Here is a 25701-nt window from a genome sequence, read left to right as displayed (position 1 = left end):
GGGAGGTGAAAGAGGGTGACGAAGAAGTCTCAGGGTGTTAAGGGCCCCAGAACTGGACCCTCTTTCTATTAATTTATACACTGCCTGGCCAAAAAAAAAAAAAGGTCACACACTCTAATATTTGGTTGTTCCGCCTTTAGCTTTGATGTGGCATTGTTTCGATTTCGCTTTTGCAACATCACAAGATTTATTTCCATCCAGTGTTGCATTAATTTTCCACCAAGATGTTGCATTGATGATGGTCGAGTCTGACGCTGCACAAAGCTTCTCCAGCACATCCCAAAGATTCTCAATGGGGTTAAGGTCTGGACTCTGTGGTGGACAATCCATGTGTGAAAATGACGTCTCATGCTCCTGATCCACTCTGTCACAATTTGAGCCCGATGAATCCTGCCATTGTCATCTTGAAATATGCCCGTGTCATCAGGGAAGAAAAAATCCATTGATGGACTAACCTGGTCATTCAGTATATTCAGGTGTCAGCTGACCTCATTCTGCTGAACCTAGGCTGGACCAACTGCAGCAATGACAACATATTTGCTTAGTTAAATCCAGGTGGTGACTTTTTTTAATTTAATTTTTTTGGCCAGGCAGTGTATTGGAGGGAGGCACATTTGAGGTTTCTTGCCCTGGGTCCCCAAATTTCTATAAAGTAATTTACAAAATGTGTCTAGAACAGCTACTGTACTTTGCTGCTACTTAAGTTACTTTGAGTTCTCTGATAGAATATATTTTAAGTACGCTGATACTATTATGTAACTATATTTCTATCTCTACTACTGTCAATATGAGCACTATTCATAGCTTTCAGTTTCCTGTTTATATGCACCATTTTGAGTCATTTTCACCGTTCAGAAGATAATTTTGTTTGAGTTGGTAATTGCTATGACAAAAAAGTACACATTTTTCATCACTCTGACATCTATATTCATTTAACTAGAGCTAAATGTACTTCATATTACTGCAACTTATGACTGTTTTGCTGGATCTACTTAAATCTCATTCAGAACACTGGTCAATTATCATTTTATTTGGACAATATTCTGTGTAAAGAAGCTCATGTATACAGTCATACAGGACACACTAACTCCAAAAGTTAGCGATAAACAAAGGTATTCTGGTACTAACATGTCATACTTTCATATCATGCCAGTTACTTTCCTTAAAAAGTATTCTGTATCTTTCCAGTTTTATCTCTTATTTCTGTATGTATGACTGCATTTGTGTCCCGTAGTTTTGCCGGCAGATGTGAGATGTGAGATTGAAAACCGCAGAGGTGTGGTGACTCTGCACCCGCTCCCCGACTGTGCAGTTCTACTCAACGACAGAGAGGTCACAGAGCCCTGCCGACTGGCTCAAGGTCGGCCCAAATTCTCACAAATAACTCCACAAATACTGTCTGTATAACACTGACACTTTTACATTTTTATAGGTAGAAATAATATTGTACAGAGAACTTGCCAAAGAGGTTATTTAAGTTGCTTTCATTGGGTTTAACTGTAACATGGCAGAGATTTGACATTTAAGACTCATATGGTCCTATTGTATTCTGATCCTTATTTTGTCCTGGTTAAGTCCAGGCTCAGTTCTCTGTTTACTCACAGTTTAATGTAATAGTATTAACAGTAATTTGGAACATTTTCAATTTGAATCCTGACCATAAACCTTGTTCTTATCATTGATTGCGTTTTGAAAGCTTGCCTATGTAAAACTGAAGAATGGGTCAAATGCAGAGGCCAGATTTTCATATTTGACCCTTTCATTATCACCAGCAGTACATTATACCTTAACCTTAGTCAGAGAAATGTTTGAAAAAGGTTGCAGGGTTGTTATTTCTCCCAAGTTGTAATAAGAAAATGCGCTTTTCCCAGTTCATTTATTGCTTAAATACAGAACTAACCTCATAAACTGAACTGAAATAGAGACCATCCTTGCATAATCATCTATACATTCTGCATTTGAATTGTAATCCACATCTTGCTCGACAGTTGCAGAAGCGTGTCAAGTGTCAAGTGTGTCCAACTCTATCATTGACCCATATTTTCCATATAGGTCAGTTCTTTTCTGTCACACTGCACAGACTCCTCAGTGTTATGCACGGATATAGATATACACACATATAGGCTGCATTCACACATACACACTGCTGTAAAAGTAGACTAAACTGGGACTAAACCCAGAACTAAACCAAGACTAAACCAAGATCAAACCTGGAATCATACTTGAACTCAAGGTAGACTAAACCAGGACAAGAAATGGACCAAATGAAGTCTACATCAGGACTAACCCGTGATCAAACCAGGACCAAACTAGAATTCAACCAGGGCACAAACACATGAACAATATAGAGACTAAACTGGGACTAAACCCAGAACTAAACCAAGACTAAATCAGGATCAAACTTGGACTAAACCAGGACAAGAACTGGACCAAACCCAGTCTACATCAGAACTAACCCGGGATCAAATCAGGACCAAACCATAAATCAACAATATAGAGGGCAAAAGTTGAAGTTTAATCTGTCAACTGGACAAAACGTTGTCCAGAAGAAGCGGCTTGGATGAGCAGAGAAACGTCCTCACTGCTACAACGTTTTGTCCAGTTGACAGATTAAACTTCGGCTTTTGCTGTGGATCAGGGCTAGACGACTGAGGGATTACACAGAGAACAATATAGAGACTAAACCCAGGACTAAACCCAGATCCAAACCTAGACTAAACCAAGACAAGAACTGGACCAAACCAAGTCTACATCAGGATTAACCCGGGATCAAACCAAGACCAAAACAATATTCAACCAGAACTCACACCTCAATAATATAGAGACTAAACTGGGACTAAACTCAGAACTAAATCAGAATCAAACCGGGAACTACATTTGAACTAGACCTAGACTAAACCAGGACAAGAACTGGACCAAACCAAGTCTACATCAGGACTCACCCAGGATCAAACCAGGACCAAACCATTGTTCAACCAGAACACACCCCTCAGTAATATAGAGACTAAATATAGGACTAAAATGAACGAAACCTGGACAACACTTCCTCACGCTACGTTAAAATTGTGACTAAACCGGAAACCAAACCTAGACTAGACCAAGGTTAGAACAAAACTAAACAAAATAAAAAAATTAGGACTAAACCAGGCTCAAAACAGGACTAAACGAGGACAAGACCTGTACCAAACCCAGCTTTCGTCAGTTCTAAACCAGGACTAAACCAGTACACGCATGAACAGAGCCTTAGTTACAGAAGACCCCACAGCTCTTTGTCCTCAGCTCACTCAGTGCTCAGTTAAAGCGTACAGGGCGCAGCTTGTGAAGTGAATTCTGCCTGTGTGTTTGTCTCCAGGGGCTGTGATCACCTTGGGAGGAGTGCATAAGTTACGCTTCAACCACCCAGCCGAGGCAGCCCTCCTCCGGGAGCGCAGACGGGTAGGTGCTGCTTGGATGGAGATAGAAATTACGCACTTGGCGAAGATGATGGCAACACCGATAGCAACAGATGTACTCCTCCGACCCGGCAACATGCAAATCTAAAAATAAAGTTTGATGCGTATTTGTAATAATGGAGTTACATAGAAATAATTCATATCAAGTCTCATGTGACTGCGTTTCCAGATCAGTGAAACCAACATGCAAATTTGAATATGAAGTTCCTTACACATTTCTGAATCTGATTATTGTACTGAATTTAGCGCATGTTTTAAGGGAATTTATTTGAATATGTTTAATGTAAATTTTCTGCTGGAAGTTTTGCTGCCTGCTTGTCTCCATGAAAGTGTTATGGCTTTGAGTGGATGTATTTGACATTAAACTTGGCTGGTTCGCCTCTACACAGATCTGACGTGGTGGTGTTACCTCCTATTCTTCATGGAGGTGGATACATTTTATGTCATGGTGTTATAATCCAGTCAAAGCATTAACTTTTCTATGGAGAAGAGAAGGACCCTCCACCATAAAAGTTACATAGTGCAGCTTTAGCAAAAGACGAAGTTAAAATCTGTTAACTGGACAATTCGTTGTAGGAGTGAAGATGTTTCGCTGCTCGTCCAAGCCGCTTCTTCAGTTCTGGTCAGATTACTGCTGGACACTGCCTTATATCTGTCAAAAGGGAGGGGCCAACTACACTACACTGAAACTGTAAACAGCTGTTGTCTCCAGTTTCTGCTAAAACGACCCTATTCAACCTTTAACGAACCTGCTATTGTTCTCTTTGTTTTGGGTCTGAGGATGGGGTTATAGTTAGTTATAGTTAGCTTCTCCCTTCAGACAGATATAAGGCAGTGTCCAACAGTAATCTGACCAGAACTGAAGAAGCGGCTTCGATGAGCAGCGAAACGTCACTCAAACTTTATGTCCAGTTTACAGAATAGAATTTTTGTTTTACTATAATAAAAAAAAGGAGCTGCAATAAATAAATAACAACAACACTTAAAGTAGTTAGTAAAAGAAAAATTGTCCAGTTGACAGAATTGAAATTTTCTTTTACTACGGATATAGTCTGTCACCAATCTACAACTCCATCCTCAGACCCAAAACAAACAGGAACAAAGAGACCAATAGGCGGCCATTATAGGTTGAAGAGGGATCGTTAAGGCTGAAACTGTAAACAATAGCAGTTTAGTTTCAGTGTAGTTAGCTCCTCCCTTCAGACAGATATAAGGCAGTGTCCAGCAGTAATATTCTGACCAGAACTGAAGAAGCGGCTTGGACGAGCAGCGAAACGTCTTCACTCCTACAACGATTTGATTTAAACTTGGTCTTTTGCTCTGGATCAGACCTGGACGACTGAGGGACACACAGACATAATGCAGCTTTGTAACTTTGCATTTTGTTGATTTTAAGACTATCAGCACTAATGAATCCTGTCTGTGTTTCCAGATCAGTGAAAACAGCATGACCTGCTCCTACACTGATCTTTGCAGCATGGACTCAGATGACAGGTAAATATGATGATGTGATGTATTATTCATTTATAAGAGGTAACTACATCCTTTAACTGAAGCAAATGAAACAGCAGTAGTAATAATAGCTGTTTTTGTAGTTGTAGTAGTAATTTTATTTATTTGTGTATTTATTTGATTGGGACAGTGCATATTAATGAACAAACATGATTCAACATGAACGTAAACACTCCGGATTATAGCCAAAGGATCATTTCCATCCGCGAAAAGGTCAAGATAAAAATTGTACACTACACACATTGCATAGTTCCCATAGTTGCAAATTCCACTCATTGCACATTTCATTCATTGCACAGTCCACATTGTTTCAGTCAGTTTGGCCCATGCACAACAATTACATTTTATTCCCACCCCCTTCATATTTGCCCAAACATGCAAATATGTCTCTATAGAAAAGTTGAAATCACATTGCCACTATAGATGATGCATGTTTGGTTTGACAATAACCAGTTTTTCATTTGAGCTTTAAAAGAACTGTACGTGGGACAGTAATAGATTTATATTAATTACAGTTTTTTTCTGGAGTTCATTGAATACTTCTTTCACATCTGATTTAATTTCTAGGAACTGTCCCATAAGTTTACAACACAGATACATTTTGCACAACAAATTCTAAGTAAAAGTGTTAGTATTAGCTTTAGCACACATTTTTCATTTGTGTTAATGGGTGATCCTTTTTCCCTCTGCACTTTCCGTATGTCTAAAAATAATCCCCTTTGAATAACCGGACTGTGTTTCCTAGTTACCATAAAAGACGCTGAAACTCACTCAAGTCAACACCAGTAGCTCCGTTTTACTTTTAGAGCAACACACTGTTTCTAACTTACTGCTCATATTTGAGACATTTGATCATCGCTCTTTCATCATCTTTTCTTACACTCGGCGTTTTATCCCTGTTCATTTTTCATTTTTTGTGATTTTTTTTTTAAGTGCAAAAGACTTAAAGCTGGAGGGGCAGCAGGGTGCCAATGCCTCCCCCGGAGAGGAGCACAGAGCCAGGCAGAGGGTGGAGGAGCAGCAGCGTCTGGTGGAGAGTTTGAGGCGAGAGATCCAGAGCGAGCAGAGACGAGCTGACAGAGACCTGGAGAGAGAGCAGGCTCATCTACGACTGCAGCACAATGACAGTACGTACTTGGGTTTAAACTTAGACTCCGCTTTATTATTACCACATGCGGCTGTGGAATAGTGGACGACTGCAGTGAACTTTGAGGGTTTACAACAGAGGTGCATCATGGAACTTTTCTGATGCGGGGTCTTCTAGCGGCTTGTCTTCATGGAGAATGTTTTTCCTCGAATGTTCCATAGTATAGCATTAAACTTACCTATCTCCATGGAGGTAACACCGCCAGGCGAAGTTACAGGTCAGCTCTGTTTTGAGGAAGTAAGAATGAAAGAAAGTTTTTCATTGTATTTTTCGCCATAAAAACTGTAGTTGAATAAATGACAGATAAGTTTAATGCCATATTGTGAAACATTCCAGCCAAAGCAATAACAAGCAGGTAATGGACTTCAGATTATATCCAAAGGTTCAACTTGAAATGTGCTCTAAATATCACATTTGTCATATTTATTTTTATTTTGATGTTTTCATTTATTTATCATCAATTAACTTTCTTTTTATTTATTATTATTATTATTATTATTATTATTATTATTATTATTATTATTATTATTATCAGTATTATTATCAGTATTATTATTATTATATTTTTTCTTATTTAATTTATTTTTTATTTTTATTCTTCTTCTTATTTATTATTAATACTATTTTTTTTCTTATTTTCTTCTTCTTATTATTATTTTATTTTTATTTTATTATTTTTATTTTTTGTATGTCTTGGGTTGATTAACTTCCTCAATCAAGTAAAGCTATTTTTTAATGTAATAAGTATAAGCATCCCTTGTTCCACATTAAAACGTCATAGCTGAAGCTGGTTCTCGATCTGCACATTTGCTGTATTTCAAAGTTTGTCAATAAAAAGTCTAATGTCTATTGTCTTTTTCCCACAGTCCAGCAGTGGATCTTGTCAGAACAGCAGCGTCTGACGAGCGCTGAGCAGAGGAGCACTCAAGAGTCCAGTGTTCAAACCGATCTCAGCCTGGGCCTTGTCCTGGAACGAGTCACAAACCACATATTTACAGATGGGAACGGCCTCCCAAACAACCCCCCATCACAACTCACCAGAGCCAGAAAGAAGACCGTCCAGGAGGAGTTACTAAAACAATACGCCCTACATCGCATGGAAAGCAGAATTAGAAGGAAAAGATTACACTATCAGCTGGAGAGGATCGGACGGAAGCGTTTATTGTTGGAGGCCAAAAAGGAGCTGCAGCGTCTGGAGAAGGCCCTTCCCCCCGGGTTGGACAGTCCGGGTTCTCCTGAGCTGGGGTCGCCTTCGAAGCAGGGAGAGGAGAGCTTTGGATCCAGAAGACATTCATTCTCAGTGGATCTTCTGTCCAGGCTTTACCCTCAGCACACGCCCATCTACAAGTAAGTACAAATACAGCACCTAGCCACTCAGGGAAATTGAAATTTAATCAAAATCTCGACACTTTATTTGTCACCAGGCTCTTGCTTTTTTGGGTTTTTTTTGCTACTGATTTTGAATAGATTTTTACCATATACATTTAGATCTTTGCCTAAATAATTAGTTTGTCTAAGTCGAAATTGAATGGTCAGAATTAACAAAACACAAAGATATAAACTGTAACATAATTCCTATGCAAACAACAAAATATCATCTCTATTTGAGGTCTTAATTCTGTATAAAACATGCCAGCCCTATAGTTAATGCTCCTACAAACCTGTTTTGAAATGAGTGGATTCTTGTATTAGTTCAGCTATTCATATTTCAGTCGTCTTTAGAAATCACACTTGCAAAGGTTGTCAGAAAATTGCAGTTTGGTACAGTATTTTCCAGCTCTATGAGTTTCCATTCTAGTTTAAATGAGTCAAAACAATTGGCATCAAGTTAAATTTACACTAATGCATTTGGATGGATATGCAATGAAAACTTGGCAGGGTTAACGAACATACACACAATGAAATGAGTGTCGCAATTTGAACAGTTACTTCTTTTAAATTAAAATTGTTATGACAGTGTTTTGAAATATTGCATAATAACGTAGTTATTAGTTGTACTTATGTATGAGCACATTGATTTTAATTTAGTAAGATTGATTCCTGGCTCTGACAATTTGACAATCTTCACGACACAATCGAAGCTATACCTTCCTATCTATTAAATATATGGTCCACGATAAATAAAAAAAAAGTTAATTAAACTATTTTAGCTTTTCAATTCAATACATATATAATTACTCCTTTTAAACCTGGATGATTGGCTGCTATTTTCTATAACTTGACTTGCTTTTGTGTATATTTTAACAGGCACTTCCTGAAGAGAAACCGCTCGACAGATCTTAGTACCAACTCTTCGTCAAACCCGCTCGACAGCAGAGACTGGGTTTCAGATGAATTTATTCCACGAGAGAGGACTCAGAGCTGTTCGGCAGTTTTTCCGAGAGAAAATAAGTTTACCCCGAGTCGAGGCAACTCCACAGAAAACATCAGGCAAAATCCCATCCAGGAGTCCCACACGTCGCCTGCGCCATCTTCAGATCGTCCAGAAAGAAAACCACTGCTACCAAATAGAGACTTGACTTTTAAAAATAGGCCAAATCAGAAATCACCTGTTATTCTTAAATCACCAAACGTCCAAGCAATAAGCAAAGAGAATTCACAAGTATCTACAAACAAACTGGTAACTAAAACCAAAAATGATACGAGTGATAAAACGACGCCTCACCAACAAACCAGTGAAGGAATCAAGCAAGCGTTTTCAGGATCACGGTTGAAATCTGCTCTGTCGAAAGTGTTTAAAAAGCCTCCTCTTTGTGCAATACGAACCCATAAACAACTGCGAAATCTGGCTGTAAAATTACACATGAGAAGACGAAGGGAGAAGGATTTCAAAACAAAACAAAAATGCACAATTAAAACTGCTTTTTCGTGTGAGGAGTTGGACCAAACGACGGTGCTGGCGGATGTCAAACAAAGACGTTGGAATAGTACAGAAAATATGAATAAGACTTGGAAATGGGTCGAGAAACAGCAGGGGTTGTGCGGATGGGAGGAAGAGGAGAGCGAGGGAGATAAAGATGGCGGACATTCGGATTGTGAAAGTAGTTTTTCTCTTGATTCTCTGTCCTCAGCCTATGCTACGGCTTTAGCAGAACAATTAAAACACGAGGAAGAAGCTGAGAGTGATACAAGTGAAGATAGCGAAATGTCTAAGGATTCTTTGGCTGTAGAGGCGAACAGAAACTCCTCCTCTGCGTTGTCAAAAAATACATTTGCGCCGTCGTACCGATTGGTCACAGATGATTTTGATTTGTCTGCGATGTTCAATAAAACGATAACAAGTTCGAAAGCTCGGGTAACGCCAGTAGAGACGTATTCGAGTCAACAAAGTGGCCAAAAAGCAAAGCAAACGGTTGAAATTAGACAGCAATTTAAGCACAATATTGCAGCAAATCCAGAAATTAAAAACGCAACTCACAAAACAGCTGACGCAATCGTTACTACCTCGACTAAGAGCCCGCGGTCTGTTAGCAGTTGTAGTTTTAGAGACCAGGAAAATCAGCTTGCTCTCACAGACGCTTGGTCATCTACTGAGGCTGGGGATAGTCCAAGAATTCCCAGAAATTCTTTAGTTTTCCAAAAAAGGATGAAGTATGGAGGCGTAGACAGGAACAGTAGTGATAGCCCTGTAAGCATGGACTCTGTTAGCGACTCTGCTAACTCAAGCATTGAAATAATCGGAGAAGAGAGCTCCAAAATAGCTGAATTGAATGTTTTTAGTAGTCGTAACGTGGGTCAAACTGGGCAGTCAGCAGTTATGGTAAATCCTAGTGAATTCTGTGACAGTGACAATTCACTAGCTCCTACCACACAAGTGTCAAAAGTCAAATTGCTTAAGGTTAGAAACGAAAAACAAAAACTGGTGACAGCTGACGTTACAGAAGCGACTCCGAGTTGTCAAACCGTGCCAGGAAGCCACGGGCAAATATTGAACACTGTAATAGCAAATGCCTTTAAATACTGTGACAATGGAGAGTTACGCAATGAAGACAGCTATCCAGAAATGTGTAAAGATCCATTTAATAACAACACCAAAGACTCATCTCATATATGTCAGCTTGAATCAAATAAAAGTGAAACCAAAGACGTTGAGCAGGTTGGCGGACTACAACAGGAGCTTGTAAAATGGACTTGTAAAAATGCCAGAAAGAGGAACAATGATGAAGAGGATTTAACGGGAAGTTTGAAAATTCCCAAAAGGAGCAACAGTAAGGACTTGGAAACAGACTGTACTGCGCCTGAAAACGATCCAGACCGTATTTGGCCCGGCGATAACGGCAAAACAGAGGAGTCCAAAGACGCAGGACAGCCTAAATATGGACGTGCTGAAGATATGGGACAAAATACTCTGACTTCAATACAAGTTTATAACACACCTGGCCGTAAAAGTAGTGATGGCCAAACCGCTGAGTATACTAGCTCCTCTGCGCGGATAACGAAACGAAAAACTGCATCGGTAAAGGAACTAGACACCGACAGTGAAATGAAAACACCCTTTCAAAATAAAAATCATATTTGTCAATCGGAGGCGATATGTAGCGCGATTGACCTGAGGATTTCTGAAGTGGTGAGTGAACACGTTAACTCGTCAATAACTGGTCCAAATAAGCAGAAGAAAAGCAAAAGTTCGGACGCTTTAGCAACAGGAATAACTTGCGATTTTGTTTGTTGTAGTCGGCAGTGTCGGCAGTTAGAGAGAAACGGCTGCAATGGTTGTGTCGAAGATATTTTGGGCGTAAATTCTACAAGTAAAAGCACAAGCGATGAGTTGGAATCATTAAAATTGATGCGCAATAATGTTTTTTCTGAAAAGTTGCAGCGTACTTTTATTTTGAAATCCTCTACTGGTAATATCAAGGATTCTTTCAAAACTACAGAAACAAACCAACCCACTACTGCAAAGATGATGGCAGCTACAGCGCGCACCGATGTTGAATTTCAAGAGGCACAAGAAAATAAGAAAACTTGTAATTTCAATCAAAGTCATCGTTATCAATCTCGCGTTCACGTCTCCTCTGATAGTCTCTGTGTTGGAGGCGATTCAAAAGCGAAGACGAGCTGTACTGAAGCTGAAGACGTAACAATAGTAGAAGAATTCACTAGCTGCCAATCACATGAACCAACTTCTCCTTCGAGGATGATTCAACAATTTCAAAATCTTTCTCACCTTTGTACCGATGGAAAATCACTTCCAAACGATCATTGTGTTTTCACTCCTGACAATAGTGCAATTGGCAAAATAGAAAGCTTGCGTTATACAAAAGCAGTGGTGGAAAAATGCCCAGAAATGAGAAATTATTTGGGCCAAAATTGCATGGTTAATTTGAATAACAAAAACTTGCTGAAATCGTGCCACAGCCAGACGAGTTCCAGTTCAAATACCAAAAATGTAGCATGTGTCGTGCAGTGTCTACAAAGAAAACCAAGTGATCCACAAAATGGCCGAAGTAACGTGTCTTTTGCTTTGAGCGACCAGCAGGTTTATTCTACTTTATTGGACAAAAAAGTGAAATCTAAAAGAATTCGAAGATCCACGAGGCGGTCCTATCCAACGCCTTCCTCAGACTCCTCCGCCAAATCCTCAGATGATGAAACGATGATTGAAACAAGACTTGACGGCAAAAACGCTGTTGAAAAGGCAAAATTTAAGATGCTTTCACCTGAATTTCAAGCTAAAACGAAGCCAAGCTGTAGCCAGAAGAGGCATTCGCTCTCACCCAAAGCTTTACAACTAAAGACAATGCAAAACGTAAACTGTGATCGACGTCGTACTGTGGATTCGCCAATGCATTTTGCCTCTAGCGATATCAATCCTTTTGTTCACCAATGGCAAGAGGATGAAATGAACGACAGCTATAAAACACCGGTATTCGGGAGCGCGGCTAATCTCTCGTGCAAGTCTCCGCTTTTAAACAGTGCGGAGAAGCGTATTACCAGATGCTTAAGTGTGGACAACGGTTTGGATCGGCAAAACTCACCGTTCAATTCGCATCTAAGCACATACGCGACCAACAAGGGACTGTCCAGTACTCTTAGCAGCGTGGAAGACTATAGACAGCCATCGCAACAGACCGGGGAGGATATCCACGCACATTTGGCCAGTCTTAAAATCAACACCACATCTTCGAGTAAAAATGGACCAGTACAAAATAACTCCAGTCATGATGAAATAATGTTTGTTTATTCTTCTGAACAGGAGTCCCAAGCAAGAACTAAATCCCAAAGACGCCGGACTTGTGAGCACAGCACTCAAACTGACAAACAAGCAAATTCGGATAGCAATAACAACAGCCTTAAGAGGAAGAGTAGACACCAGAGGAGCTATACAGACGGACCGGCGACGCAGCGAAGCAAAATAAATATTAAAGATTCATCAACTTGGGCTAGCATGGAAAGCATGTCCGCGCATATTACCAAATTGATTGACAGCACCTCAGACCTGTTAGGAGACGTTCAAGGCATGAGAAATGGTGAAATTCGTAAGATAAATTTGAATAAAAGTGGGAATTTGGCAAATGTTAGTCACAGGTTAATGGAGTTGAAAGATACGAAAGATAACGCGACACAAACCGCGCTTAACGTCGCTATTCAAACAGAGGAGAATGAAAAAAAATCCCATTCCCACGTCAATGTTATCGTCGAAGTGATTGGTTCGAAGGTGATTGCTGTATCGCCTGACAATAATCTAGTTCGTATAGATAACAGGACTTCAAATATGTCAAAAATAGAGATCAAATCCGCCGGGATGGAAAGATTCGAATCACAAATGGACGAGCGTGGACCTGTACCGACCCCTGCTATAAAAACTACAAGCTCTGAATGTCAAACGTGTCGGAAATCGTCTTCCTCTAAAAGCTCAAAGCCGCTAAGTCCGCCCGAGGCACTGAGCCACAAAAGTGCTCCCGGAACAACAGCACAAAATCAGAGCTATTCTCCAAAGAGTGACCTATTGTGCAGTTCAAAGCAGAAGGCCACTTACATAGACCGTGCGTTATCTCCAATTCTCACAGTGGGAACGCGATTATCAGTAAAGCACAAAGCAGAAGTGTCCATTGAGAGACACCGGGTCAGAAATACAAGCTATAAAACCGTGGAATCAAGAAAAATGAAATCGGAGGATACGAAAGATTGCGAGCTGTCATCAAATGTAACTTATGAATCACTCGAGAATGAAACAACTTCAAATTTATCAGGTAAAAGTCCAAATTCAACACTGGATAGAGATTTAGACAGTAACTGGAAACAAGATACAGACAAAAGGGTCAACCAAATGCAACCGAGCTCTTTTCAAAGGACTTATAAAAGAGAAACTATTGATGCTATGCAAATAAAAACTATGCAGGATTATAATTCTCGTGTTGAATCAGACTGTGACGTACAGAAACAGCTAGATCTAAAATTTTACATTGGGGAATTAAATGACAAAACTGAGCAAGATACAGTGTCTCTCGCTCCAAGTGAATGCAATACAGATATTCTTGTTAATACTGAACCAATGAGGGTCGTATCCCCAATTCACGATTCCCAAAGACTTCCAGAAGACTTACCTATGCACAATAAGTTCAAAAACTGGTCTGGCATCAACCACTGTCAACCAAAACAGTCAAGTATTCCCCATAAACCACAATTAAAGGATTTAGAAAAGAGGAAAGATATAGATCCGTATGGGACCAGTTTGGAGATTACACAAAGTGATAGAAAATTGAGAGAGATACACAGATTGCGACAGGAGCGGGAGGAGGTGATGGCTACAGTGAGTCTGAGCGTGAACCCAGCCCCGCTCACGATGGAGCTGACAGAGGCGAAACTACATTACGGCCTGGGACAAACGGACACGCTGCTGAAGATGCTGTCTCCAGGATCCAAAGAGAGAGAGGAGTCCACACGTCCAGCACCCATCAAACAAGTGCTTTATAATGAGTAAGAATAAGATTAAAATATTTGTTTCAGCTCAGTTAAAGGCGCTGTATCAGTTTGTAGTGGCGCAAAGTGATGACTCTCTTACTTTATGCATTCTGAGCATCAAAAATATTCATGTTTTAAGCACTTTTTCATGTTTTTAAGAGCTTTTTTTCAGCTTTCAGAGACCAGGGCAGAGTTTTTCCATCGTGGTAAAGCTAACAACAACTAGACAATTCTTCTTGTTTCAGGTTCTTTCAGATAATTCGATAATTTCAAGTATTTTAGGTGTTCACATGGAGCAAAAAGAAGTTAGAATGTTAGTATTAAAGATAACGTTTGCTATAAGGTTCAGAATAGAGTTTTAAACCTCTCTCTACTGATAATATAATAACCTTTTGACATTTTGGCTTCATTTCTGTTGCGTTGTGCCACAGACATTGTAAAAGCATTGACGGTCTGAGGCGGGAGAGGGAGGAGCGTCTCCACGGTTTCCGCCGCACCCGTAGTTTGAGTCCCAGTAAAATCCTTCAGAGTCCAGACAGTCCCGCCTTCGAAACCTCTTCTGCCCCCAACAAACGCAAAGACTACCGGCAACAGCGCCATCAACAGGACATCCACAGCACCAGGTCAGTCAAATATTAAATCTGCAAAACAATGATCTAATACAGTGGTTTTCAAACACTTTCACACTTTTACAAAGAAAAAGACTTGGGTTTCTGATTAGCACCAGGTCTAAATCAACTATGTGACAGGACTATTTTAAGTCTAAAAGTGGATTACATCAATTTCACTGTAATTCTAACCAAGAAATTATTAAAGGAGGACAAAAAAGTGGATAAAATAAACCCTAAATTTGGTTTGCACACCACAGTTTGAGAAATATTGGTCTAATACATCACTACACAAACATTTTATTTTATTTCATTCCAATGTAACTTTTTATTTGTTCAAAATTGTCATCACATTACATCACTTTTTCATGTCTAAATCAGTGTTTCTGAAATTTCACATACCGAGTACAAGCTAATAAATTATGTTGCTTTGCGAGGACTGGACCAAAACTAAATCCAGACTAAACCAGGTCAACAGCAAAACATAAATGATGCTAAATCTGGACTATATTTACATGTAAATTAGGTGTAAACCAGGTCTGAACTACAATAAGTCTCAAGTAAAATCGAGTATTAAAACATGCAGAATATTGTGTCTTATCACAGGTAGAGAAACACTGGTCTAATACATTGATAATAATTATTTTTGTGCAACTTTACATCCCAAATGTTGTGTTCATGTTTGAATTTTGTTGCACTTGCTGCCCAACAGTGGTATATATATATCTCCTCCTTTCGCCTGAAGAGTGTTGACTTGCTGACTTGCTTTAATACAATCTTTTCCCATTTAAAATTGAATTTGTCTGTACCAGCCCCCCTGACCCGGGCCTGGGGCAGAGCCGGTGCCCCTCTGACATCGAGCAGCTGCTGCGGGACTACAGCCGGGCACGGGAGGAAGCGAGGGAGGAGATCGCTAAAGCCCGAGAGCGTCTGCGAGAGAGAACGGAGCAGGAGAAGAGGAGGATACAACAGCAGGCTATGTCCCAGGACTGTAAGGTTAGGCTGGGTCTGTTCTTCACTAGGACTTTACATCTGTTGCATAATGATGGTTAATTAATTATTGTCTCTTTAGTGTGATGTGTTTTTAATATGCTTCTTCTGCAGGATTTTGGTAATGAATGTGTTGAGCTTACGCAATTAAGATTAATCTCACCTGGGATCTGTCCATCTTTTATCTCTGTTTTATCTGTCTAATTATGAGCACAAGCAGATAAAGTTTAAATATGCTTCAGGGCCACATATACGATTATTGGGGCTACAGGGTTAAGCGTTGGCCCACTAACGGGTGGGATGACGGGCGAGACACTGTCCACGCCATTAAAGCTAAAGAGCATCTGGTTTAAAAATATCTGTAAAATGTTTTGTTTTAGTAGCTAATATCAAACTAATATCAAGCAAACATGATAATCCTTAGTGTATTGTCATGTAAGTGTTGGAAATATTAACATTTATTTGCGACAGGACGACCTGAGGCATCGGACCAGAGTCAGTAACAGCACGTTATGCACCGGCTCCAGTCTGAGCCTTTCCTCTGGGCCCACCTCTGGGTACAACAGCGGCAACACTCACCTCCAGCTCAGCAACACATCTATACACGCACAGGTCCGACAACAAATATATCACCAGATTCTTGAGATTTAATGTATTTCTTATGGAACAAAATTGGATTGCGTGGATTGAGTGTGTTTTTTTTGTCATATTTTCAGATGAGTTTGTCCCAGGAGGAAGAACAGAAGATCAGGGACCGTCCGACTATTTGTGGTGCGCAAAGTGTGAAGAACCAAAGAGCCTGGCTTTCTGCACAAGGTAAAAACGGTTTCCAACAGTTATATTTATGCAATAGAACATTATTATATTGATAAAAATCATGGTAGTAGCTGCTTCTTATCGCCTGAACATCTAAAGGTGTCTATTTGTTTCTTTTTCAAGCATTATTCAGGACACTTTGATATTTCCTGTAGCATGACAAAAATTATATTGTTCGTAAATACCTAAATGCCCCAGTTGTAATGAAATGTATATGTTTAATTTCCAAGTGGGCAATGTATTAACTGAAAATACAGCAGAATGAAACAATCTTGTGTTTTAATTTGGATGATATTATTATGTTTGAGCTTAAAAAAATATTAGACTATCCACTTATCTATCTATAAATGATATAATGTTGTTTTGAAATGTATTTATTCGAACGATTGTATTTGTAGATGTCCGCCTTGACCTTCCCGTGTCAGGATTTGAGCCCATAATGACCTCCTCTCCATCGTTCCACTCTTTCACGCGACACCGAGCTTCATCCTTCGGCTCCTCTTCTTCAATCTCCACCAACAACTATCAGGACATCACCTCGTCTCTCCACGCCCGAGCTCTGGCTGAGGTTTGTAGACCACAGAGAACTGCTTCTTATCTGATCCAAACATCACAGGGTGTCAGGAAATGTGTGACACCTACGTTTTGAATATCATTTTACTGTGTGTGTGTTAAAGGTGTGTGTTAAAGGTGTGTTAAGGTGTTTCAGGTGCAAAAAATATATATCGATGCAAAAGACTGTTAACAAATTGTGCTTTTATTATTATTATTGATTTGTTTGGAAGATTCCTATTAAGATCCAGAATCAGGAGTGTTAAATAATTCCTTATAATTTACATGAGGATACATAGGGATTTTTTTAGATTATTTTTACCATTGTTTTGTTCATATTAATTTCACACATATTATACAAAACTAAATAATTACCACAACTAACAATATGTAGCTTCCAAACAGCGCATCAGTGTTACTTACTTGTTTGTGAAGAATAAAAAATGTTTATAATTAGATGCAGCAAAGATTGGTCTTCTTTTGTCTCTAAGGGCTTTTTTATTTTTGATTTTTTCCACAATATATTGGCTATAACTCCTTTAAATGTACACTGAAGTTCACCATTGCGAGATAGGACCTAGTGCCTTGGTAGTGGTCTTCTCATTCCTTTTCCTGTATTTTCTTCCCTGATAGGTCTATCTTTGTTTTTCTCCTTTTCCATAGTACTATTCATTATTTTCCCCCACAGGTGCGACTTGCATCTGCAGGAGATCTTGGTAATTTACTGACTGGAAAGGCCACAGCAGGCTGGAGGTTAGTTTATTATTTACTACAAAGAAATTCATTTTCTGTTTTTTCTATCATTTTTTTGTTTAATATATATGTATGTGTGTGTGTGTGTGGGTGTGTGTGTGTGTGTGTGTGTGTATATGTGTGTATATGTATGTATGTAAATTCATAATTAACACAAACAACAGGATAAACAATATTTGAACAGGACGTATAAAATCAATATTTACAGTAGACAAAAAACACAACATACACAAGGAGTTGAGGTGGTGTAAATGTGGAGGATGCAGCATTTACTTTATAATCAGATACTCATTTTAATTATATAATGATGTAAATGGGACTGATAATCATGATCAATCTTATGAACCTATGTATGAGCATCAACATTCATATTGGGGGCTATTATTATTATTAATATTATTATTATGTATTTATTCATTTTTAATTTTTATTTTTTTAATTATTATTTATGTTTTGATTGAATTTATTCATTTGTTATTATTTATTTTATTTATTCATTTTTTATTTATTTTATTTATTCATTTTTTATTATTATTATTTTTTATTTAATTTTTTTTATCATTTAAATCACAAACTTGTTCTTTATTTTAGGTATGAAGGAGAGGAGAGAGGCGTCCATGCGTACTACAGACCCTCCTCCAGCCCCTCTGTCCACAGCTTTTTGGGGGCAGCCGACCTGAACAGACCCCTGGAAACCCTCTGGACTGTGATAAACCAAGTGTCCAAATGCCACATGTTTAACCAGTCGATTGGTTCTGTGTGGACTCGACCACTAGATGACAGCACTCAGCTGGGTAAGCCCTCTCCAACATACCACCCTATATCTTTACATTTAACTGCATGCTGTCTACTACAATCTTGTGTTTGAGTACAGACGGAGTAAAGCATTTTTGTTGTTGTTGCAAATCTATTTATGTTTTTGCAAAGCATTTTGGGGCATTCACCTCATACGACGCCTCTGCACATTATTTAACTATGGAGCAGGGCGAACCCATTCATCACTGCACTGTCCCACCTGCTCTATGTTGTACTTAATTTTTCTCCATCTGGTAACGCTCCTCTACAACTTCCTCTCTTGTGTTTGCAACCACATGATCACAACTATAATTTTAAATAGTAGCTTTAGTGAAGACATAGGACAGTGATTCCTAAATATGAAATAATCACCGTAAATTATGATTGAGCTGGTCTAAACACAGATTCAGCAAGGTCAGAGCCAGGACTAAACCAGGACTAAACCAGATATCAAACATGACTCGGGAAGTACTGAATCAACTGACAGTTACACTATGAATGATCTACAAATAAATGAAATGAAAAAAGCGTAATTCTCATTGGCAAACACTAACTTTGAAGGTCCTATATTACACAAAACTAACTCTTGTGAACGTTTAGTTATGCTATAATGCTGCTACCTCCTCAAAAATATACCTGGAGTTGTGTTTTGTTTCATTCACACATGTTTGAGTAACCCTGTATTATTAGTCTGTACATTTGCAAAGCCTGTTAGCGGTGCATGTTGGACTCTGCCAGGGCTGCCCTTTGTCACCGGTTCTGTTCATTATATTTATGGACAGAATTTCTAAGCGCAGCCAGGGGTCGGAGGGGGTCTGGTTCGGGAACCACAGGATCTCATCTCTGCTGTTTGCGGATGATGTTGTCCTGATGGCTTCTTCGTGCAAGGACCTGCAGCAGGCACTGGGGCGGTTTGCAGCCGAGTGTGAAGCGGCTGGGATGAGAATCAGCTCCTCTAAATCCGAGGCCATGGTTCTCGACCGGAAAAAGGTGGTTTGCTCTCTCCGGGTGGGTGGTGAGTCTCTGCCCCAAGTGGAGGAGTTCAAGTATCTCAGGGTCTTGTTCACGAGTGAGGGAAGGATGGCCGGAAAGCGAAGCTCTCGATTTACCGGCCAATCTATGTTCCTACCCTCACCTATGGTCATGAGCTCTGGGTAATGACCGAAAGGACAAGGTCGCGGATACAAGCGGCCGAAATGGGCTTCCTCCGCAGGGTGGCCGGGCGCCCCCTTAGGGATAGGGTGAGGAGCTCGGTCACACGGGAGGAGCTCGGAGTAGAGCTGCTGCTCCTACACATCGAGAGGAGCCAGCTGAGGTGGCTCGGGCATCTGCTCAGGATGCCTCCTGGACGCCTCACTGGAGGGACTATGTCTCTCGGCTGGCCTGGGAACGCCTTGGGATCCCACCGGAGGAGCTGGAGGACGTGTCTGCGGTGAGGGAAGTCTGGGAGTCCCTGCTTAGACTGCTGCCCCCGCGACCCGGCCCCGGATAACCGGAAGAAAATGGATGGATGGATGGACATCTGCAAAGCTTAAAACGCTCTGTTCCACCTTGTGATGTCATGAAGTGGTAGTTTTCAAGTTAACAGCTACACTTTTACCTTTAGTTCAATAGAGATCGGCAATTCCAGGGCTGAAATGATCCAAATGATTCTAGAAATGAAGGTGTGTGGAGTTTAAAAACACAGTGGAGCACTTCCTGTTTTACCACATGATGACATCACAAGGTGCAACAGAGTGTTTTCTGGTAGAGAGAAGAACTCCTAAGCCTAAATATGCAGGATTTGTGTGTTAAACATGTGTGAATGAAACAAAACACAACTCCAGGTCTGTTTGTGATGAGGAAACGACATTATAACTTAGATGAGGAAATAGAGTCAGTTAAAATAATGAATCTATGTACAATATTCACTTTGATTCTACCTTGCTCTCTTGCTCTCTCTTGCTCTCTGCTTGTTTTCCTGTAGTGTACATACTCAGTGATCCGTCCCGGTGCCACGTCAGCCAGCCCAGGGACTTCTGCTGCATCAGCGCTGCAGTTAAACAGGTAAAACCACCACACATGGTATATAATTACTGATATGGTTTTATAATAGACCCACTGAGCCTCATCTGTGCCCCGGAAAATTATTATTATCGTTAATTAAATAGGGACAGTGCATAGTAATGAGTGTCGTTTTAGTTGTTGACTGGATTGAGAACTTGTGATGTTTACAACTGGGTCCATTTTGACTGACAATATTCAATAGTACAGAGGATGAGACACATTATATTAGGTCTGTCACGATAATTATTATAACGACGTATCGTTCAATATATGACAGATGGAACAATAATTTTTTGGGGTCAGTATTTATCGTGTGTACATTTTGTTTGCTCTAGCGGGAGATATTTGGTTATTTTTTTGACATATGACAAGATTTGAGCTGTAGAAGGTTGAATTATCTACAAAAATGGCTATTTATTTATTGCAGCTGAACAATATTTAACAATATTCTACATTTTCCACAATACTATTTTGTGGATAATTCGTTTTTATGGTTTGGTTTCAGTATTATTGTTTAACGTCTATATTTACTTCAGCAATATATCGCATTTCAAAATGTGTTATGTTACATGTGCATTTGAAAAGAAACACAAGTTTATGATGTGTTTCTGTCAGTTTATGATATGACATCAGAATATTTAAAACCTACGTAAGTATTAAAAGTTGAGCTTCATACATTGTAACAAACAAACAAAACTCAATATATTCAATAATACATAACCAGTGGTGGAACATAGCAAAGTAAAAGTAGTAAAGTACTGAACTTAAGTATAGCACAGGTACCTACATTTTGTACTTGAGTCAATTTTAAAGGGGAAACTTTTTACTTTTACTCCACTACATTTTTGAACTGGGCTGAAGAGTAAAAGTATTTTTATTGTGTTTGAAACCTGCTGAAAAGTCAAGGTTGTTTTTTTTTTTGTTATTTTTTTTTACATGTTTGTAGTTTGGCAAAATTATACAAATAAAAATATACATATAAAAACAACTAGGAAAAAAACAATTGATTTAATTGTTTCTGTTGAACAAAATTCAGCACAAATCTTATCAGTTATCAAAATCACTACATTTGAAGCCTCATGAGACCTTCGATTTTTCATGTGATGCTTTTACTTTTACTTGAGTTTTTTTTTTTGCTCCGGTATCTGTACTTTTACTTAAGTAACAAAATCGAGTACTTCTTCCACCACTGTGCATTTATATACATTTAGATTGCAGTACATATTCATATCCACATATATTTTCACAGATGAAGTTGGGGTTGTAGTTCTTCACTGGGTCTTCGAGGACATTGGTCGAAACAGTCCATGGTCCTAAGGCTGTGGGATTCTGATGCGTTGGAAATATTACTGATCCAACGCACTCTGTATATTTGTATTTACCGGTGCAAAACAAACAGTTATGAGCCCCCTGACAAATTTGTGTTGAAAAGATAGAAGCTAATCCGAATTATAATCAGGTCTTTTATAACCGCCATAGAAAATCATTACACAGATGGGTGAATCACAGTTATTTTGGACCCTCTTTGCTGTATTGACAACCCACTTGAACATTTTACACTGCCCACCTCAGCAGCTGACCACACAGAGCCATTGCAGTGGGCGTAAATAAAACTGATGGTGATTTGTAGTCTGTGAGCGCGCAGCTGCCTCTGACTGATCAAAAAGCTGAAGGCCCTGGGTTATCGATGCTTTCTCTTCTCTTTTAGGGCGGGCTGAACATATTGGCTATGCAGTCTGTGTTTGAGGAGTCTTTGCCCCGTCCCAGTGTGGAGGCGGTGAGGGGGGAGATGATGCCCAGCTGTTGGATACTACAACCGGGACAGGGAGTTACGAGGGTGGTCTTTCTTCTGCAGGTAAATCACAGTGTCATTAAGGTGGCCACGTCTACAGATTTAAAAATATAACTACAATCACAATATTAGTGGACATTGGACAAAAATACAAGTTGGTTTTAGCGCACACATAGCTCTCGAACAGGTCTAACGCAGGAGAAGTTTGCTTACCATGAGTACGGGGCCTGGAGACTTGGGTGCTCAGTTAAAATCATCTGTTGTAGGGAGTATTATAGCCTCTAATTATGTAGGTTCAAGTCGATAACAAGGACAGATCTGATCTTGATTTGAACATGTTTGTTTTCTTCATACTTATAGACACAGATATGCCATGTTTACTAAAAGTTTTGTAATGTTTCTACTCACACCTTAAAGACTTTATTGTACTTCGATTTCCACCCGTTAGTGCGACAGAAAGCGGGATCCGTCTGTTGAGTCACAATGTGCAGGAATGCTTACAGGCATAATGCTTACTTTCCTGCTTGTAACAGTGATGCATTGACGTCTATCCAAATCACATTCTTATCGACCGGTGCCGTCAGATATAGGCGAGATCCAAGCTTTGATTTCCAGGTAGTTTTTTTTTTGTGTGCCGCTTGCGTATTTGTCAGTGCGCTTAGGTTTTGTCAACTTCCAAAAATACACAGATCAAGGAAAGTCTGATATTTACAGTCTGAGTCCATGTACAACCTTTATGTTTAATGAAGAATATTATTTTTAGTTTATATCATCGAAAAGAAGTGGATTAGGTGAGCGTGACGTCACCCACAGCGTTCAGCTCCAGTCAAATGAAGCTCATCGAGGCTAGAGCAGTTATAGCGGCTAATTTGCCAAGTTCCATATTAGGAATTCCGACCGCGAGTATCATAGCAACCACAGAGCCAATCCGGAGCCAGGCTGTGGAAAGTAACGCCCCTTCCTGCCTATGCCACTGGTTTAGCAGGAAGCGGGCTCTTAGCAACGCTGTCAATCAAACTTTTTGCTAACGATAGCAGGAGTGACCTCGGGGAAAGAAGGCGCCTGATTTGTCTGTTATTTAAGTTCATATCTTGATTTACGGACAAAATAGCAAAATAAAAACACCAGGATCATGTAGCACAGGTTAATATGAACATTTTAAGACCAAAATGATGAGTTTGACAGCAGCAGTTGCTAAGACAAGCAGGTTTTTTAATGCAAAGTGAATTGGAGCCGGAGTCGATGCAGCCAGGAGCACATCCATGATCACTTCCTATTTGGAACGCTGCGGCTAGAAGGTTAGCTATGTCCATTTGTATAAACAGTTGATGGTTTATATCCACTTTGAAGACAAAAAGGTTGGTATACAGTATATCTACGAAGCGCCATAATCAAAAGTGTCTTCAACTGTCTGGTATAATTATTGTAAAAGGTCCAAACCATTTTTCTTGTTTATTTTGTTCATATTTTTGTCTTCAGGTGGACCTCGGAGCTCCTTCCTTCCCACAGCGATTGTTGAACACAGTTGTAAGAAAACAGGCAGCTGTCATCGCCGACCTTGATGCTTTTGTTGCTTCGTAAATCCGCAGAACCACTCACAAAAGCAGAGAGCACTTAGAACGAGCTGTGTCCAACACGGATTCAGATTGTCTTTTATTTGCACCAGAAAATATATTATTACTTGACTATTTTTTACACAACGCACTGTAATTAATGTCCAGGCAGCAGGAGATGTTTTCTAAATGAAAGCAATTATTTTTTATATCATTATTGTATATTTTTATTTTTGTAAATTTACGAAATGCTTTCAACAATCTTATTTACACCAAAGATCCATGTCAGACAGTAGCATCATTGAGCAGTTACATTAGTGAGACTGGGAAGCTAAATATTTTGAAAATGTTTTGACGTTCTCATTTTTAATTTATACTGTAACAAAACTGCTCTGTAGCCAATATTTTTATAGTGAATAAACCTCTGTAGTCCCTTATATGGGCTTGAAAATTTAAAATATATATATAAATTTACAGAAAAAACAGGAACTCTAAGCATTGGAATTATAACACCAAAATCCTAAGGCAAGCTATTTCTCTTTATAGTAGAGGAAGTTAAATCTTAGTTATTTTGACTTCTGAATCTTGAGTGTCCTAAACTATACTAGGAAAAAAACTGCATAAACTGACATATTTAGTGAGTGTGTTTTCTCCAAACATCATTTAACCACTGCAATGTTTATGTTTTTTGTAGCAGACTGTTGGCACTAAGAGACGTTAATGTAAGCTAAAGTAAATGGTGCAAATTGTAAAATTTTTTTACAAAACTGTTAGATTTTTTTTATGTTTTTTATTCAAGCTTAAATAACAAATAAATGCATTTTTTTTTTATTTTATTTAACTAATAACACTTTCTAGTCCTGGGTTTTCTAGTTCTAAGATAAATGCTCTTTTGATGACATTTACTACTTTACTATAGTTTACATCGGCCAAAAATCTACTGAAATTAATTATTATTTTAATGAACAAAGTCAGACAATTTGGTTAATTATCTTAAAATGATTTAGAATTCATTTGACAACATTTAAGGAAGCACTTGTAGATGAGAGCCTTTTTCTTTCCTCACTACAGTAAATACAGTAAACTACAGTAAAACTACAGTACTTTTCACCTTATTCCAGAAGTTGCAGAAATAAGGTCAATACCCCTGTCACGCACATGTCTAACCTACTCAAACTTGGACCAAAACATGGGTGCAGCTTTACACTAAAGTTCTGTTACACTATGGTACCCCAAATCTGCATTTCATGTTTTCCTATTTATTGTTCATGTCTCTTGAAAAGTTAATGAATGTCTTTGGTTTTGGATTTTTACTTTTTGATGTTAGCATTTTTATATTTTGATTTATTTTTGTTTTGTAACGTGTGAAACTATGCAGAAGATGGTCATAGCAGTGTCAGCTCTTATTTAAAACTGGACGGAGCTCAGCCACATTATAAGCCATAAAATTTACTTTACAAAGCCCCACATGAAGGACAACACAACGTTTTTGGACTTATTTTTAATATCTAGTCTAGTTAAGTATAATTGTATCGTATTTATGTTTTGAAATACGTGCTGTAAATATATTTTTGATACACGTTCGCTGATGCTAATAAGAATTGTCTGTGCTTTTGTGTGTGTTTTTTTAATAAACAAAATATTCAATTGATGATTTTGTTTTTTACTGTTGAGTATTCCACCACTGAAGTCTGGCCAGGGTTTGTACCAGTGCCAAACCTATTCAAATGGTCGTAAATGTAAGTTTCCCTTGGCCAAATCAGAGCTCATTTTCATTTAA

At 39.0% G+C, this 25701-nt stretch overlaps 2 protein-coding genes across 2 annotated transcripts in view; both read left to right on the top strand.

The window, feature by feature from the left end:
• Positions 1 to 10863, top strand: part of LOC129456155 (stAR-related lipid transfer protein 9-like) — a 49949-nt gene extending 39086 nt beyond the window's left edge. The window contains exons 17-23 of the mRNA XM_055231257.1: positions 1235 to 1360; positions 3353 to 3435; positions 4885 to 4946; positions 5898 to 6091; positions 6978 to 7458; positions 8359 to 10567; positions 10786 to 10863. Coding sequence (XP_055087232.1) covers positions 1235 to 1360; positions 3353 to 3435; positions 4885 to 4946; positions 5898 to 6091; positions 6978 to 7458; positions 8359 to 10567; positions 10786 to 10863 — 3233 coding nt within the window. The remainder of the gene's footprint in view (positions 1 to 1234; positions 1361 to 3352; positions 3436 to 4884; positions 4947 to 5897; positions 6092 to 6977; positions 7459 to 8358; positions 10568 to 10785) is intronic.
• Positions 10805 to 25570, top strand: LOC117390858 (stAR-related lipid transfer protein 9). Its single transcript, XM_055231361.1, has 11 exons — positions 10805 to 14031; positions 14448 to 14639; positions 15437 to 15620; positions 16086 to 16226; positions 16331 to 16430; positions 16829 to 16998; positions 17671 to 17735; positions 18327 to 18529; positions 20497 to 20576; positions 22285 to 22431; positions 23848 to 25570. Exons 1-11 carry the CDS (start codon positions 10898 to 10900, stop codon positions 23947 to 23949), a joined length of 4518 nt encoding a protein of 1505 aa, XP_055087336.1. The 5' UTR covers positions 10805 to 10897; the 3' UTR covers positions 23950 to 25570.
• Positions 25571 to 25701: the final 131 nt, after the last annotated feature.

The sequence above is a fragment of the Periophthalmus magnuspinnatus genome, chromosome 22 (genome assembly GCF_009829125.3).
Source record: "Periophthalmus magnuspinnatus isolate fPerMag1 chromosome 22, fPerMag1.2.pri, whole genome shotgun sequence".
NCBI classification, from domain to species: Eukaryota; Metazoa; Chordata; class Actinopteri; order Gobiiformes; family Gobiidae; genus Periophthalmus; species Periophthalmus magnuspinnatus.
The sequence above is the reverse complement of the archived record's forward strand: the minus strand, read 5'-3'. Positions and strand labels throughout refer to the sequence as shown.

What these genes read in the sequence shown, in the direction of transcription:
- LOC117390858 (XM_055231361.1), top strand. Translation starts at nt 10,898, where the DNA reads ATGCGCAATAATGTTTTTTCTGAAAAGTTGCAGCGTACTTTTATTTTG. An exon ending in ACACATCTATACACGCACAG is followed by an intron (nt 16,227 to 16,330) that starts GTCCGACAACAA and finishes TCATATTTTCAG; the next exon opens with ATGAGTTTGTCCCAGGAGGA. An exon ending in GGGTGGTCTTTCTTCTGCAG is followed by an intron (nt 22,432 to 23,847) that starts GTAAATCACAGT and finishes TTTTGTCTTCAG; the next exon opens with GTGGACCTCGGAGCTCCTTC.